The following is a 15,985-nucleotide window of genomic DNA, read 5'->3' as shown; positions in this document are numbered from 1 at the left end:
TTAGCCACACACTTTCAGACTGATCTTTTGGATTACCCTAAAGAATAGCTGATTTCACTCCCTCTTCACTGTTAAGGTCAATGAGTGAGTAACAGTTTTGTAGTAGTTGTGATTAAAGATGGATTTTGGTTGGAAAGAATATTCTTTTCAAGTTTTATCACTCAATAAAAAAGGTTCCAGACCAGACTTCTGGCCATTGCTAAACAAAAGTAGTGTTATTTTTGATCAGTGCTATGTATGCCTGGAGAAAAATTCCCAGAATGAAGGATAGCTAGATAGGAATTTTATAAGCAAGAAAACCAGCCGTCCCACTCCTAGGTATTTACCAAAAAAAATTTTTTTAAGGTGATCTCATCCATTATGCTTGTTGTTGTTCTTTAATGCATTTAATAAAGGAGCACATGTATAACTGTATTACAAGTTTGAGGGGTTGCAATTTTTTATTGTGGAAAAATATAAATAATATAAAATTTATTATTTTGTATTTAAGTGTATATCATCCATTACTTTTTTTTCCTTTTAGAAAAAGGAAAATACATGTTCCATATTGATGGAGACAGTGGCTTATAATGTAAAATTATAACATGCCAGGAAGAAACAATGAAGATAGTGAAGGATCCCAAAACTGTTTAATGAAATAACCTTGAAGTAATTTTGTGTTACCTTGAATATTCAAAACTGTCTAAGTATATTTGCCAGTCTTTATAATGTTATGTTTGGGACAAAAATAGATAACATTATAGATAAGTGATTACATTTTCTAAATAAAAGACAAAATTTCTGGTTTGACAAGAGATTTTTTTTTTTTGGTATGGCTGTGAGTATAACAGGCAACCTAAGAGATTTAACTTGGATGCCAAAATATTAGAATTCCTGGAATATTTCCTTGGGTCAATGTGATAACAGGACAGAATATTTTTAAGTACATCTGTCTTGGAAAATTTTAAATGTGCAGTAATATATTCTATTAAATTATCACACTGTTGATGACAGCATAAATTGGCCTCTCTCTGATGGAATACAGTATAGCAACAGGTACTCAGCCATTCATTCACCAATTATTTCCTGAGTTGCAAACTGTGTGGTGGACCCTGTTCTCAGACCTGGATATCTAACAGTGAGCAAACAGATAAAATGCTCTGACCTCCCAGAGCTTAATAACGGAGCTAATTATAACCATTCATTCAGCACTTCCACTTCTAGAAATTAATCCTAAAGAAATAATCATGAGGGTGGGAGGGAGGGAGACGCAAGAGGGAAGACATACGGGGACATATGTATATGTATAACTGATTCACTTTGTTATAAAGCAGAAACTAACACACCATTGTAAAGCAATTATACTCCAATAAAGACGTTTAAAAAAAAGAATTATGAATGTACAAAATGATTTAGTTATAAGGATTTTTCTCATGGTGAATTTTTAATAGTAAGAAACTTAAAGTAGCCTAATTGTCCAATATATTATGATACAGCTATACAAAACAATACAAGGGTCATTAAAATTATGTCGTAAAAGCATATTTCAGGGCTTCCCTGGTGGCACAGGGGTTAAAAATCTCCCTGCCAATGTAGGGGACACAGGTTCGAGCCCTGGTCCAGGAAGATCCCACATGCCGCGGAGCAACTAAGCCCATGCGCCACAACTACTGAGCCTGCACTCTAGAGCCCATGAGCCACAACTACTGAGCCCACGTGCTGCAACTACTGAAGCCCGCGCTCCTAGAGCCCGTGTTCCGCAACAAGACAATGTGATGAGAAGCCCTCACACCTCAATGAAGATTAACCCTGCTCACCATAACTAGAGAAAGCCCATACGCAGCAACGAAGACCCAATGCAGCCAAAAATTAAAAATAAATTAATTAAATAATCTTTTTCAAAAAAGCATATTTCAAGCAAAAGAATAACATTCACAATTACAAGGCAGACTACAACTGCTAAAAGGCATGAGAGAACGTTATGGGGTTGTTCTAAAACTTAACTATGATGGTGGTTGCACAAATACAGATTTTTATGAAAACTCATCAAATTTTCCATTTTAAATGGGTGAATTTAATTGTATGTAAATTATACTTCAATGAAACTGTAAAAAAAGAAGGGCACAAAGCAGTTTGTTCTGAAATTGTTTAACTTAAAAATTATTTCTATAAATAAATTAGAAAAAAAACACTGGAAGGATATAAACCAAAGTGTCTAATGGATTAAATTAAAGGTAGGATGGGATATTTTCTTTTTTTTTGTCTTATCTATATCTTCTAAATGTTCTACAATAAACATATATGTATTTTGCCATAAGGAAAAAGCCACAAAAGCTGCTTTAAAATTAACGTTGTTAAACCAGCTTATTCAATATCTAGGGCTGCTACGAAGGCTGTCCAGGTTCTATGAAACTGTTAAGGAGAGCAAATTAGGACACTAGGATACCTTCACCAGTCCTTCAGTTCCAGAGCACATGCTTACACAGCCCAGAACTTCCACTGACTGGAATTGAATGAAAGCCTGAAACAATTAACTACCCCTGTCTAGGGTTAAACACTCAAAGCAATAATCCAGCCTGAGAGTTCTTAACCTTTCCATGCTTTGAACCCATGCCACCCACTGAGCTGGAAGAGTTCTCAACACTCACCAGCAGAGGGACCCTTAGCTCCTCTGAAAGGGTAGTGCTTGCTGACACTACAGCCCAGTTGATACCACGGAGGACTCACAGATACATGTCTTCCAAATTCCTTCTGAAATATTATTTTAGGTGCTTCAAAAGATGGAAAAAAGGGACTTCGCTGGTGTCGCAGTGAATAAGACTCCACGTTCCCAATGCAGGAGTCCCTGTTTGATCCCTGGTCAGGGAACTAGGTACCACACGCATGCCGAAACTAAGAGCTCACATGCCACAACTAAGACCCAGTGCGACTAAATAAATAAATATTTAAAAAAAAAAAAGATGGAGAAAAATGAGTTGTACAGGTTAACCAAAGATAATTGTATAAAAGTTAAGTTTAGGATACTCTATCACATTTTATAAAGGCCCAAGTTGCTTGACATTTTAATTTTTTTTTTCTTTTTCCTTCTTTGCAGTACACAGGCCTCTCACTGTTGTGGCCTCTCCTGTGGCGGAGCACAGGCTCAGGACACGCAGGCTCACGGGCCCAGCCACTCCGTGGCATGTGGGATCTTCCCGGACCGGGGCACGAACCCGTGTCCCCTGCATCGGCAGGCAGACTCTCAACCACTGCGCCATCAAGGAAGACCTGCTTGACATTTTTAATGGCTCTAATTATTGGAACTAATATAGCAAGCAACTTCAAGTGAAGACAGAGAGTGAGCTATCTGCAAGAAGATACGCAGTGGGACTGTTGATTGGGACCACAAATAGCTTTTGGTGTGGGGAGGAAAAAAAAGCCTGTAGATGAAGGAACAAGATGCCAAAAATAAATATAAACCAACCACCTTATCTGCAAACAGCAGGCCTTGAGAAAAGATAAGAATCCTTGTACTTGTTTTTTGGAAAGGAGCTTTTGTTCAAAATGCTTCAAAAGACCTTGAGAATGGCAAAAGTATTTTGTCTTCAAATAAAGTAGTACAAGTTCTTTACTATCTTATCTTTTTGATTCACTCCTGTATTTTTCTTTGTGATTACAGAGGGTTTAGAGCTTGTTCCCATTTCTTTGGTGGGAAAGGTATAGAATCTTTCATTGCTCCCCTTGGTTTTGCCTATGGAAAGACTAAGCAGTGGAGTTAAACTATCACTGGTTACCAGTATGCTAAACCTAGTACTACATTACTTAAATAACTAACTCTTCCCTTCTCTTCTTACAAATGGTAGTCATCACTCTTCTACTGGAAGTCTTCTTAATTAACCTTACCTTATGTTGACAGCACACTTTCTTCTTCTGAGAATGTTTGTAGTAATTATCAAAATAGAAATGTAAGGCTGAAAATGCATTAATATAACTACATATGTGTATGTATTACAATTCTGACTGTGCAAATAAGCTCTCATACAGATAATCCAAAAAGGTAGTTATATTTTTAAACTTGTCCTTGGATATTCGATTTCATTTGACGAATAAACCTCGTGTTCTCAGAATTCATTTCATATCCTCCCCCAGAAAAAATATATATATAGTCCCACACTATTATATATATACTTTTTTAATATACATGTATACACATTTTTTCTTCCTTTTTCACACTGTGATAATCTGACTATAGAAGGTGGAAAACTGCCCTATTTCGTCACCCTGCTTGCTACCTTCCTCAATTATCTTGGTCATTAGCTCTATGGTGGAACTAGGTACCCTTAATTCTTAAAGTGATTCTAGATTTTTCCAGCCTTACAACTTAAGGGAAACTAGGGAAACTGTTAGAGGATCCCAGCATTAGAAAGGAGGCTCAAGTAGAACGTCTCCCACTTTTTCGCCGGCCTCTTCAGGGACAAACGACTCTGGGGCGACACCCCGCCACCTCTCCTTCCCCAAGGAGCCCCGCGCGACCCAACGGACCCCGAGCGCCGCCTGGACGCCCGACTCCAAGGCCGCCCCGCCCCCAGGGCCGCCCCGCCCCGCCCCTCCTCGCCTCGTCCCGCCTCCGTCTTTTCCCGCCCAGACCGCTCGCCTTCCGGAAGGGGGCGTGACCTCGCAGGAAGTTCTCGCGTTAGGGAAAGGTAGGAATTTCCGGCTCCGGTGTCATGGCCGGCTCCTACACTGAAGGAGTAGATACTGCCGTCTGCGGGAAGAGGCAGCAGTTTGGGAGCCGGTTTCTGAGCGACCCGGCGCGCGTCTTCCACCACAATGCCTGGTAACCGCCCTGCCCCTCGCCCGGCCTGCGGTTCGCCCTCTGTCCCGGCGCCGTGGAGCGCTCCGAGAAACCCTTGACCGCCGGCCAGAGTCCCGCTGCCCTGCTCGAGGCGCTCTCCTTCCACGGGAGAGGCGCTCCGGGGCCATGGACTCACCTACCCGCAGCGGGAACCTGAGGCCCCTAAGCTACCCGTTTGATTTTCTCAGGGACAGTGTGGAGTGGTCAGAAGAGCAGGCCGCGGCGGCGGAGAGGAAAGTCCAGGAGAACAGTACCCAGCGGGTGTGCCAGGAGAAACAAGGTGCGCCCAGGTGGGCCCACAGTGGTATAGACAGCCAGCGTACTGCTGGACGTGCTCTCCCGGAGAGGCCAGAGAACCGAGGCCGCCGGGTCTTTGTTAGTGGACTGATACAGAATTCGGAGGTAGAACGGGAGTGGAGGGGATGGGCAAGGATGGGAAAGGGCTGCGCCTTAAAATCTTGTTAGGGCGTAGAACGTGTTTTGGTTTGGTTTTGGTTTTTTGTTTGGAAGAAGATAACCATCTTGATAGTATTTTCTAGTGATTTAAGTCTTTAGTTATGTTGACTAGATCCTTGTTAAAATGGCTGGCGTGTGGCAACCGTGTGGTCACATGATTGTCTTAGAGGGTGTATCGATACTTTCTCCATCTTTACGCTTCGCCTGAGGAAATGTTGCCATTAAAGCTAGATTCAAGTGGTCAGATTCTAAATATTGTTGGGGGGATGGCTAATGAGTAGTGAATTATGTGCCTTTTCTTTGTGTGATGGCTATGAGGATTTAGGGCTTCTGCCAAGGAAAGATGGATGAAGCAGAGTGGAAATAAGTCTGGCCAAAGAAAAAGAGGCCCCTTCTGCAGAGGTGGATGATTTCACTGCAACATATCCCTAGATACTAAAAAACTAGGACTGGTTGGGCCTGTGTCCTAAGTGACAATTGAAGGTAGCGCTAGGAATGGGAGAGTAGTACCCACTGAAAGAGTTCTGAACAACAATTAGAAGATTCCGGTTACAAAATATTCACCCTACATAGTTTGACAAAGACTAGATCAAAGCAAGTTAAGGTTGAAAGGGATTTTGAAAATCATATAGTCCAATATCCTCTTTTTACAGTTAAAGAATCTTGGACCTCAGGACATTAAGTGCCTTGCCCAGAGGTAAGCAGTTAGTAGTGGTGGAATTGAAATCCAGTTTCTCGGGTTTTTATTCTCCTACTACACTAGTCAAGGCCCTGTATTGGCAAAGAGCAGAAAACTGAAATCTAGTTTTAAACCAGTGTTATCTCAAAAAGATAATAAATTAGTAAAAAGGAAAAACTGAAATCTAGGTCTGCTTACGTTAAACAGCAGCTTTCTTTTAAATAGTCCATACCTTAGTCTCTCCTGTACTCTATCATCAAATCTCTTCTCATCTGAAGACATTTTCCCCTCTTTGTCAGCATTTTCTATTTCCATTTTTAGTCTCTATTAGTAGTAGAGAATTTATTTCTGGGCTCCACACTCTAAAGAATCACTGACAGAAGAACATAATGTAAAGAGCTACCTGTATCATAACCACTGATTTCACACGGGGAGTAACTAAAGAACCTGGGACATTTAGCTTGTAAAAGAGGATTTAGAAGGGGAAATAATTGTCCTCAAATACAAAAGAGTTGTTCTCTTTGGCCCTGAGAAATAGTAGGACCTTTTGATCAGAAATGATTAGACAGATTTTTTGCTTAATATTAGGATTTTCTAGTAGTTAAGAGCCATCCAAAGATGTGAGGGTAAATTTGATAGGTAGTAAGTTCTCTGGCAGAAGTTGAACTCCCTGGAAGGACAAGATACACAGCAAATTCAAGTGTGATAGGTGGTAGGACTAAATGACCACCAGCTCTGAGACTGTGGCTCTACTTGAGTATAACTTTTAGTACAAATTTTGGTGAAGCAGGATGGTGATTTACACTATATACAGATAAAATATTGAGAGATGGTTCTTAAAATTCCTTCTTAACTATTTACAGTTGATTATGAGATCAATGCCAACAAATACTGGAATGACTTCTACAAAATCCACGAAAATGGGTTTTTCAAGGATAGACATTGGCTTTTTACTGAATTCCCAGAGCTGGCACCTAGCCAAAACCAAAATCACTTGAAGGCTTTGCTCTCAGAGAACAAGGGGAGTGAAGTACCTGCGTGTAGAAGCAGTGAGGATGGATCTGGTTTAATAATAGAAGCACAGCACAGTTGTTCTTCAGTCAGCCTTGGACGTAAAACACAGCCACCTCCTGTGGAAGAGAATGTGACTCAGAAACTCCGTCACCTGGAAGTCTGTGCTGATGAGTTTCCTGGATCCTCAGCCACCTACCGAATACTGGAGGTAACCTCCCTTTATTGTCCTGGTAGTGGGGTTAATGAGGCTGTCTTACTATGCACATAGGGTGGCAGTAGAGAGGCTGACCACCAAAGTAACTTCTGACTGATGAACCTGACTAGACTGGACCCTTATGTTGGCCTGGAAACACCTCCAGGTGTTTGAACTAATGAAATGCCCTAGATGCAGACCAGATACCTGGTGGTCATCCAAACAAAGACAGATCACCTGCTATCTGGGAGCATTATATTGCATCCAGAAGTTGTAGCATCCTGCTGTACCTGCCATCTAGTAAGGAGTCCCAGGTCAGAAGACAGCTTTTGTTACTTCTAAGATAGTTATGAGATGGAGAGGTTAGTTGCGGTGGTACCTACTCTCAATTGTGGGAGAATTCTTGTTTTCTCAGTTTGGATGTGTGGCAGAGGCTAGGCTAGACCTGAAAAAGTGTCTAGGGTGGGCACTGTAACAAATATTCACAGAAGTGACAACACACTCCACCAGAAGCTGACTAGTTTTGGGACTGAGTCCTCTGGCATGACTTTGTGCTAGTCCCTTACCCAGCAGAATGGGACTTCTGCCTCTCTCTGCCTCATAGTTGTTACGGGGGTTGATTGAAGTAAGGTATGTAAAATGACTGAGAATAGTGTCTGGCACGCAGTAAGCCCTTAGTAAATGGTGCTGTTTTTATTATTACCACACCCAGCGCTGAATTTAGGACAGTGTTGCCATGGTCCTCCCTTCATGAATTTTTCAACCCAGTCTGCTAGAAACATTTTTCCCATAATGATATAGTGGAGCTCAGTAAGAAAATGTTTTGTTTACAGGACCATTTGCCAAAACTCAGAAAGTAAAAGCAGCCCATGCCCTTTTTTCCAGACCATCTCCCTCCCACTAGTGAAAGCCCATGCTCTCATCTTTTATGGCTATCTCTTTAAGGGTTCCCAAGGTCAAGGGCAGGGAATGTCATGAGTACTATTTAGCTCTGGTCACTACACCTTCCCTAATACAATTAGACAAGATTATCCGTTATTGATTATTTATCTAGCTTTAGGGAATTAATTCTTTGGAAAGTTCTGTGATTAATAGTTCATTTCTGTCTACAGGTTGGTTGTGGTGTGGGAAACACAGTCTTTCCAATTTTGCAAACTAACAAGTAAGTTTGTTGTAAAGTTTAACTACATGACAGCAAAGAAGAGAAAAGTGAGGGGTTGTTGTTTCTTAGAACTCTTACTGCATCCAAGTGGTAATAGTGGTTCTTGGGAATTGTGGGTTATAGGAGATTAGATATCTACATTATCCATTTATGGATTGTTTTGACTTAATTTTATTTATGAGTTATCTTTGTCATCAGGGAAATTAGTGGGTATTAAACCTGTTGCATTGTTAATATATGGTACCTTCATATTTTAACTCTGCTACATAGGAAAGAGGATAGACATAGTACAGTTTGTAATCTAATTGTTCTGCTGTTTTTTCTGCCCATTTCAGTGACCCAAGACTCTTTGTTTACTGTTGTGATTTTTCTTCCACAGCTGTAGAACTGGTCCAGGTAAGTGCAGTGCTCCTGTCACTAATTTTCACTGACTTAAGGGGGAAAGGGTCTGCTAAAAGTCAAGGTCTCTAGCTATTTTCTTATTGTACTGTGGTCTGAAAGTAAAAGATGTACTGAAACATCATGGAGTAGAGGAAAGGACCAAATGTGAATACAGAATATGTTGCTTGCCTGCTGTGAAACTTTGGGCGGGTCTCTTGACCTACCCAAACTCATGTTTTAAGGATTAAAATGAGATGATTATTTCATTCAGGATTCTTTGAGTTACAAGTTACAGAAACTTCTAGACAAACTCAGCTAAAGGGATTGTCATAGAACTCAAGGGCGTAAAGTGTAGCCAGGACTAAAACTCAGCCCTGAAAAGGTGTCAGGTACCAAAGGCAAACTGGCTGGCTGGTGAGATGTTGCCGCCCCCTCCTATCACAATACCTCCCTCAAGTTCACAGTGTCTTATCTCTCATTGCCCATTTGCCTTTTGTTTTGTTTTTTCTTTGCAGACCAGCTTTCTCTAATAAGTTTTTCCTGGTTTTGCACATGGCCTTGGCCTCAGCATACTTGCCCCTCCCAGTCCCTTACAAGTCTCCCCTCTTCACGTGTTCCCAAAACCTCCCCTCAATGACAGTGTCTTGATTCCAAAGTCCCCAGAAAGTCTGATTGACTCAACCCAGCTGACAGTCTACTTGCCCTGTTTCAATTAGCTGTGGCCAATGAGGAACAAAGTCACATTTTTGGAGAAGAGAGATGTGGATAGGCAAGTTACCCTAAAAATGTGTGTGTTATAATAATGTATGATGCTCCTAGCGTAGGAGCTCAGGAATTGGTAATAATTCTGGATTTTTTTTTTTTTCTTCACTGCTTGGCTTGCAGGATCTAAGTTCCCTGACCAGGGATCGAACCCAGGCCCCTAACAGTGAAAGCATTCCCTAACTGGATCGGCCAGGGAATTCCCACTTCTGGAACTATTCTTGCAAACCTGTACCAGACGAATATTGAGGCTTATCCTAAGTTAATTTAATGATAATAAATTGTAGGTTAAATCTTCCACATCTAGAGAGAGATTTTCCTGGAGAATTCTATGATCTGTGTAATACGCTGCAGTAGGAGTTTAAATCATGCTTTTTCAGTACGTTTTGTTTTCCTCCTTATGAGGTTTCTCTTTGCCCTTTTGGTCACTTACCTTCCTGGTCATTTTCCAGTCCTCAGATCTGACTCCGCATCAGAATAAAGACTAAAATTAGAGGAGTTGGGAACATTCCATTTTAAGCATACCAGTTAGATTCCACAGGGTCCTAGAGTTGTTCCTGATTCTTACCCTAAGAGTAAGAATGTTTGCCGTAATGGCAAGAACTATCTCCTCAGTGGGAAGAGGCGGTGATTACGTTTAAAGCAAGATAGCTTTCCTTGAGGCTATGTGAACATTTTCTAGCCTGTGTCCTCTCTTCCATCTGTCTGCAGACAAATTCAGCATATGATCCTTCTCGGTGTTTTGCCTTTGTTCACGACCTGTGTGATGAAGATAAGAGTTACCCAGTGCCTGGGGATAGTCTTGATGTCATCATCCTCATATTTGTTCTCTCAGCAATCATTCCAGACAAGTAAGTTTTAGATCCCTTAGCCAGTAGCATAGCAAAAACAAAGCTTTGTTCAGGGACCTGGATGTCAGAGTTGGAACCTAAATAAGAAGGATTTTATTAATGTTCTGATAGGCAGGGAGAAGCTCCTCCATCCTAGGAGGAGTAGGAGCTTCTCAACTATTTTTCTAAATTTGTCTTGGAGTCCAACTTCTGGTTTAGCATCTAAACCTCTGCTTGTTGACTGCAGTGCTCGGTTCTTCTCATGATTATGGTTTAACATCCCCAGAGAGTGAGGGGGCTGTCTTAGTGGGTATGTGGAAATTTCCTATTGACCATCACATAGCATGATGTCTTAGAACTGTGGATGCCACAGCTATTAGAGAACATCCCATTATTGGCCTTTTAAATGCTTTCAATAAAACAAGCTTATTAACAGCACAAAATTTACAGTGAAGTTTAACTCAGGTGTTCTCTGTTTAAGTTCTTCAGAAAACTGTAGTACAGGAGAATTCCATAAAATCACGATTAGATAAAAGGAAAGTCAGTTGGTTTACCCTAAAAGATACCATTAAAGTCTCCTAGACAGGCAGCCAGTTGTCCCGACGAAGGTGAAATACTGTCTCAAGGAGGCAGTAGCATTCGGGGCAGTTGCGGGGGGTGGGGGGTGACTGGCTTTCTCTAGCCCACATTTCCTCTAGGATAGCATTGTGTCATCTGACCTGACAGAGATATTGTGAGTGAGAAATAAAGGCAGGTGGAGGGCAGCCCAAACAGCCTGGCATGGTTTTAAACATTAATTGCAGAAACTCACATGCTGTACACTTTTAAAAACTGATATGGACTGAAACAAAACATTAAAATTAAAAATTCATTATTCAGTGTTTAAATAGACTTTCACATGGTTTTTGTAAGTTTTAAGCATTTATACTTTTGCAGTGGTTAAAGCTGAAACCTGCACTGAGACTCTGTATATGGAAAGTGCAGTCAGAAGTATAAAGCAGTCTGCCCAGAGTACTCATTTGCATATATAGACTGTATCACCATGTAAATTGTAAGTTCTTGAGGTTCAGTCTTCATTTAACAGATGGAAGGATGCAGGCTGCATTCAAAGAGCTTGGGCCTAGTGGGGCAGGCAGATGGGTCAACTAGCAGTCTCCATACCGGGTGGTCAGGGGTCCTCTCAGATCCGTGGGAGCCTGGTGTAGGATTGGCTTCCCCATGAGGAGTGGGAAGTGAATCAGGCAGAGAGCATGTAAATTCCCCCACGGTGGACCTCTGCTGAAGAAGCAGGCCTCTTCAGACCTCTTCATACTGAAGGCAGTGGATTGGAGGCACAGTTGTGAGCAGGCAGCAGAAGGCACAGCAGAGGTTTGGGCATGTGCTCAGGTTATAACTGAAACAAGAGCGGAGGAGATTTCAGGGATTTTCGGGATATGCTACAGGGGAGAGGAACCCTATCCTTAAGGAGATCTGATCTTCGTTCCCTGCTGCCCCACAGGATGCAGAAGGCTATCAACAGGCTAAGCAGGCTTCTGAAGCCTGGAGGGATGATGCTTCTGCGAGATTATGGCCGCTATGACATGGCTCAGCTTCGGTTTAAAAAAGGTATTTTCCCACTATAATCAAAACAACGGTTTTGCCATAAGAATAGTCATACAAATTAGTGGAATAAAATAGAGACTCTTGAATTATATAGCTCCATACATAAAGCCATTTAATACATGATAAGGGTGGTATGTTTTTGAAGACTTGTATAATCTAGGTGTTAGGGAGGTCTTTTTTAGAAAAAGGCATTTGATTACATAAACAGTTTTTAAGTGTGGTATGGCAAAAGATGCCATTAAAGTTAAAAGACAAATGACAGATTGAGGACAAATATTTTCAGTTAAAGGAACAGATAAAGACAATGTCAGTGCTCTTCAAGCAGGGCTGTTGGCAAATTGATAAGGGAAAAGATCAGTGACCCACCAAAAAACAGACAAGAAGTGTTTTAGAGTTGATATACTAAAGAGCAGATCCAAATGGCTGAAACCAAAATTTCAAGAAAATAAAAATAACAATGAGATACCTATTGCTGGCTGATTCAGAGAAAGAGATACACTCTTCCATTATTGGTAGAAATAGAAATGGTTACAGCCTTTCTTTAAGCATCCTAGTGTTATCTATCCAATCCAACAGTCCTTTTGGGATTTATTCAAGAAACAGCACATAATATGTGTATGATAAGCAAAATCTTGGAAACAAAGTGACTGCCTCTGGATAGGGGAATGTTGTGCATATCACATGAGATAGACCCCATACCACTGGTCTTGGGGGGAGTTCCATGCTATATTACCAAGTGAGAAAAGCAATGTGCACATGGGTATTTTAAACTTAATCCCATGTATAACAGTAACTGGGGAAAAATAAGATTATTTGGACATTCAAAAGGTATAGAAGGATTGATTACATATCAGGTTGTTAAATTGACACGGTCAGGGGGCTTAGCAGCAGGAGGGGAAGTGTGTGTCTTTGATAAAAACAGTATATATGTGATCATATTTATGAATGTGCATGTGGATACGTAGAGAGACATGCAAAAGGACAGTCACTAAAACAGGAATAGTGGCTGTCTCAGATTTCCTTAAACTTAGCTATATTCCTTGAGGTTTTTTTAAACGTGTTTTTAGAGGGGCAGAAGGCTGTTTAGAAAGTTGTTTCTGTTTTTAAACAAAGTGTATGCACTATTTAATCGGGGAGGGAGGGAAAAACAAGCTATTTTCATCATGAAACGGAACTGTAGAACAGGGGGCTGAGAATTGCATGTGTTAGCTAACACTGAAGTTTGATTATTCCCCTTGGGCTGCTCTTCTCCAAAGCACCATTCCTTTGTAGGAGAGAAATTGCAGATTCCTGCAAAGTACGAGTGTAACCAAGAAAAGGATCCATTCTTGGCCCAAGAAATCGATATCTTGATGCACATTTGATTGGCAATGAAATTCAAAGTGCTTTAAAGTTTCTCTGGTCTTTACCACATCACTCTGCAGGTCAGTGTCTGTCTGAAAATTTCTATGTGAGAGGCGATGGCACCAGAGTGTACTTCTTCACGCAAGGTATGAAAGCACTCGTCTTTATGCTGACAGCCCCCACAGGGCCAGATTACATGTTCCTCCGTGTGCTTTCAGAAGTGAAATCATCTGGCCCCTTCTATCTTTCGCAGCCTCTTCTCTGCCCTTCCCCACCTCTCAGCCTACCTTCAGCCACCTTGAACCACTCACTGCTCCAAGTAGGCTCAGCTTGTCGGATCCTTCTGTCCCTCCTTTGCTCTTCTACTGGCTGCTCTTCCTCTCTATCACTTTGTCCAGAACAGGAACCTGCCCATTTTGCAAGACTCCACTGTAGCTGTTTCAGGCTCTAAGCTGGGTTGTACCTTAGGAGCACCTGAGTTATGGTGAACTCATGGCCCCCTGGGTTCTAGGTATAACTCAGAACTGCTCTCCTCTGCTGCTTGTCCTGCTGCCGGTTTCCTCCTCCTCCAGTGCCTTATGAATACTTCATTCCTGGGCCGTTTGTCAGGTCACATACTTTTTTGAACCTTTAGTTAGTGATGGAACCTCTCTCCTAAAAAAAAAAAAAATGGCCTCGACATGCCATATATGTCAATTTTTGCATATAATTGTAAGGTGTACATAGAACCCTAGAAAATTCTTTCTCATCAGCTAACTGTTAGAGAGGTTCTCCCTGTGGGTTCCAGGCTGCCATTCACTCATGGTTTGCCTTCCCCTACCTAAATGTGGACTTGCTGCTACCAAGCCACTACTGCATGTGTAACTAAACAATACTGCTCAAGCCATTTAAAATCTATAAATAAGGACAGCAATCTCACAGAGTGCCGTTTAACATGGGAAGTGGTAGGCACAGTGCTTTTTCTTCAGGGGAAAATATATAAACATCTCTTTCCAAACTAGATGAACTGGACGCACTTTTCACTACTGCTGGACTGGAAAAGGTTCAGAACCTGGTGGATCGCCGGTTGCAAGTGAATCGAGGGAAACAACTGACAATGTACCGAGTTTGGATTCAGTGCAAATATCGTAAGCCTCTTCTGTCCAGCACCAGCTGAGAGGCACCTGCTCCTGACAGGCGAGGTCTTTGGGGCTTTTTAAAAAGAACGCCCACAAATGGTGTCTTTTAGGTATTAAACCATTCAAGGATTCCAACAGATTTGAACCTAGGAAGAATTATTTTATATCAAGATTCTAACCATTTTTTATAAAGCAGAAACACACCATTGTAAAGCAATTATACTCCAATAAAGATGTTTTTAAAAAAACACAACAACAACAACAACAAAAGATTAACCATTTTTGCTTCATATTTGTGAAGCCCTGTGGTATATACTTCTCTCATTTTTTTTTCTTACTTGGAGATCTCAAAGAACCTTTCTTGCCATTTTGTAACTTAATAGTTGAAATGTTATTCATGGGAATCAAAGAATTTATTTCCATGTGTAAGTATTATATATGATGAAGTGAATAACTGAGTTGCATTAAATTAGTTGGGGATTCAAATGCCTAGACTAAGAAATTGATACAAAGGTGACTAAAGGTCTCATTCAGTGGTCATCAGGGATGCAAATTAGGAAGAATCACCTGTCTTTGGATATTGTCCTGACTCCAAAAAAGAGCATCAAAATACGGTGTCCTTGTTACATGGTCTCTGCTTGACCTTAGTTCCATGGAATTTTAAGTACTGTTTCCCCATCTAAGTAACCTGCATCTAAAAAAATTAAAAGGATCTTCACTTTTAGCAAATTGTCTTTCTGTGTGTGCCCTTAAATGTTTGACTGAGAGACATTTTAGCCATATCACTTCTGAATGTGAGCCTTTCATCCCTGTTACTTTTTTAATGTGATCGCCCCCATTGATGGTCCACAAACTATATGATGTGTTCTTCATTTTACTGAATTAAGAATTTTCAATTCTTCATTCCTACATTTTTGGTTTTTAACTCAAACTTTAATATTCTCATAATTGTTTATTTTATTTATAAAAATATAAGTCATAAGCATTTATTTTAGTAATTCCAAACTTACAGAGAAGTACAGTACCAGAAATACTGTGAGAATAGTCAACTTTTTTCTGAATTGTTTTTTCTTTTTTTTTTGGCCACACTACATGACATGTGGGATCTTACTTCCCTGATCAGGAATTAAACCGGTGAACCGTGCAGTGGAAGCACGGAGTCTTAACCACTGGACCTCCAGGGAGGTCCCTTGAACCATTTTTTTTTTTAAAGATTGAATTTTAGTTATTTTTGGCTGTGTTGGGTCTTCGTTGCTGCGTGCGGGCTTTCTCTAGTTGCAGCGAGCGGGGGCTACTCTTCATTGCAGTGCGCGGGCTTCTCCCTGTGGTGGCTTCTCTTATTGCGGAACACAGGCTCTAGGAGCATGGGCTTCAGTAGTTGCAGTACCCAGGCTCAGCAGTTGTGGTTCACGGTCTCTAGAGCATAGGCTCAGTTGCTCCGCGGCATGTGGGATCTTTCCAGACCAGGGCTGGAACCCGTGTCCCCTGCATTGGCAGGTGGATTCTTAACCACTGTGCCACCAGGGAAGTCCCCTTGAATCATTTTTAAGAGTAAGCTGCAAGGTGATATCCCAACACTGCTGCATGTTTTATACTGTGCAATTTGTGTAACTGAAGATGTTCTCCTATAT

At 41.2% G+C, this 15,985-nt stretch overlaps 1 protein-coding gene across 1 annotated transcript; it reads left to right on the top strand.

The window, feature by feature from the left end:
- The first annotated feature begins 4,685 nt into the window (after window positions 1-4,685).
- METTL2A (methyltransferase 2A, tRNA N3-cytidine) lies at window positions 4,686-14,392 on the top strand. Its single transcript, XM_065896785.1, has 9 exons — window positions 4,686-4,795; window positions 5,002-5,093; window positions 6,812-7,170; window positions 8,268-8,317; window positions 8,653-8,713; window positions 10,172-10,311; window positions 11,789-11,895; window positions 13,317-13,382; window positions 14,238-14,392. The coding sequence occupies exons 1-9, from the start codon at window positions 4,686-4,688 to the stop codon at window positions 14,390-14,392; spliced, it is 1,140 nt and encodes a 379-aa protein (XP_065752857.1).
- Window positions 14,393-15,985: the final 1,593 nt, after the last annotated feature.

This window comes from Phocoena phocoena, chromosome 19, assembly GCF_963924675.1.
Source record: "Phocoena phocoena chromosome 19, mPhoPho1.1, whole genome shotgun sequence".
In the NCBI taxonomy this organism is placed as follows: domain Eukaryota; kingdom Metazoa; phylum Chordata; class Mammalia; order Artiodactyla; family Phocoenidae; genus Phocoena; species Phocoena phocoena.
This window is presented reverse-complemented; position numbering and strand designations above follow the sequence as displayed.

What these genes read in the sequence shown, in the direction of transcription:
- METTL2A (XM_065896785.1), top strand. Translation starts at nt 4,686, where the DNA reads ATGGCCGGCTCCTACACTGAAGGAGTAGATACTGCCGTCTGCGGGAAG. An exon ending in CAGCTGTAGAACTGGTCCAG is followed by an intron (nt 8,714 to 10,171) that starts GTAAGTGCAGTG and finishes ATCTGTCTGCAG; the next exon opens with ACAAATTCAGCATATGATCC. An exon ending in TCAGCAATCATTCCAGACAA is followed by an intron (nt 10,312 to 11,788) that starts GTAAGTTTTAGA and finishes GCTGCCCCACAG; the next exon opens with GATGCAGAAGGCTATCAACA.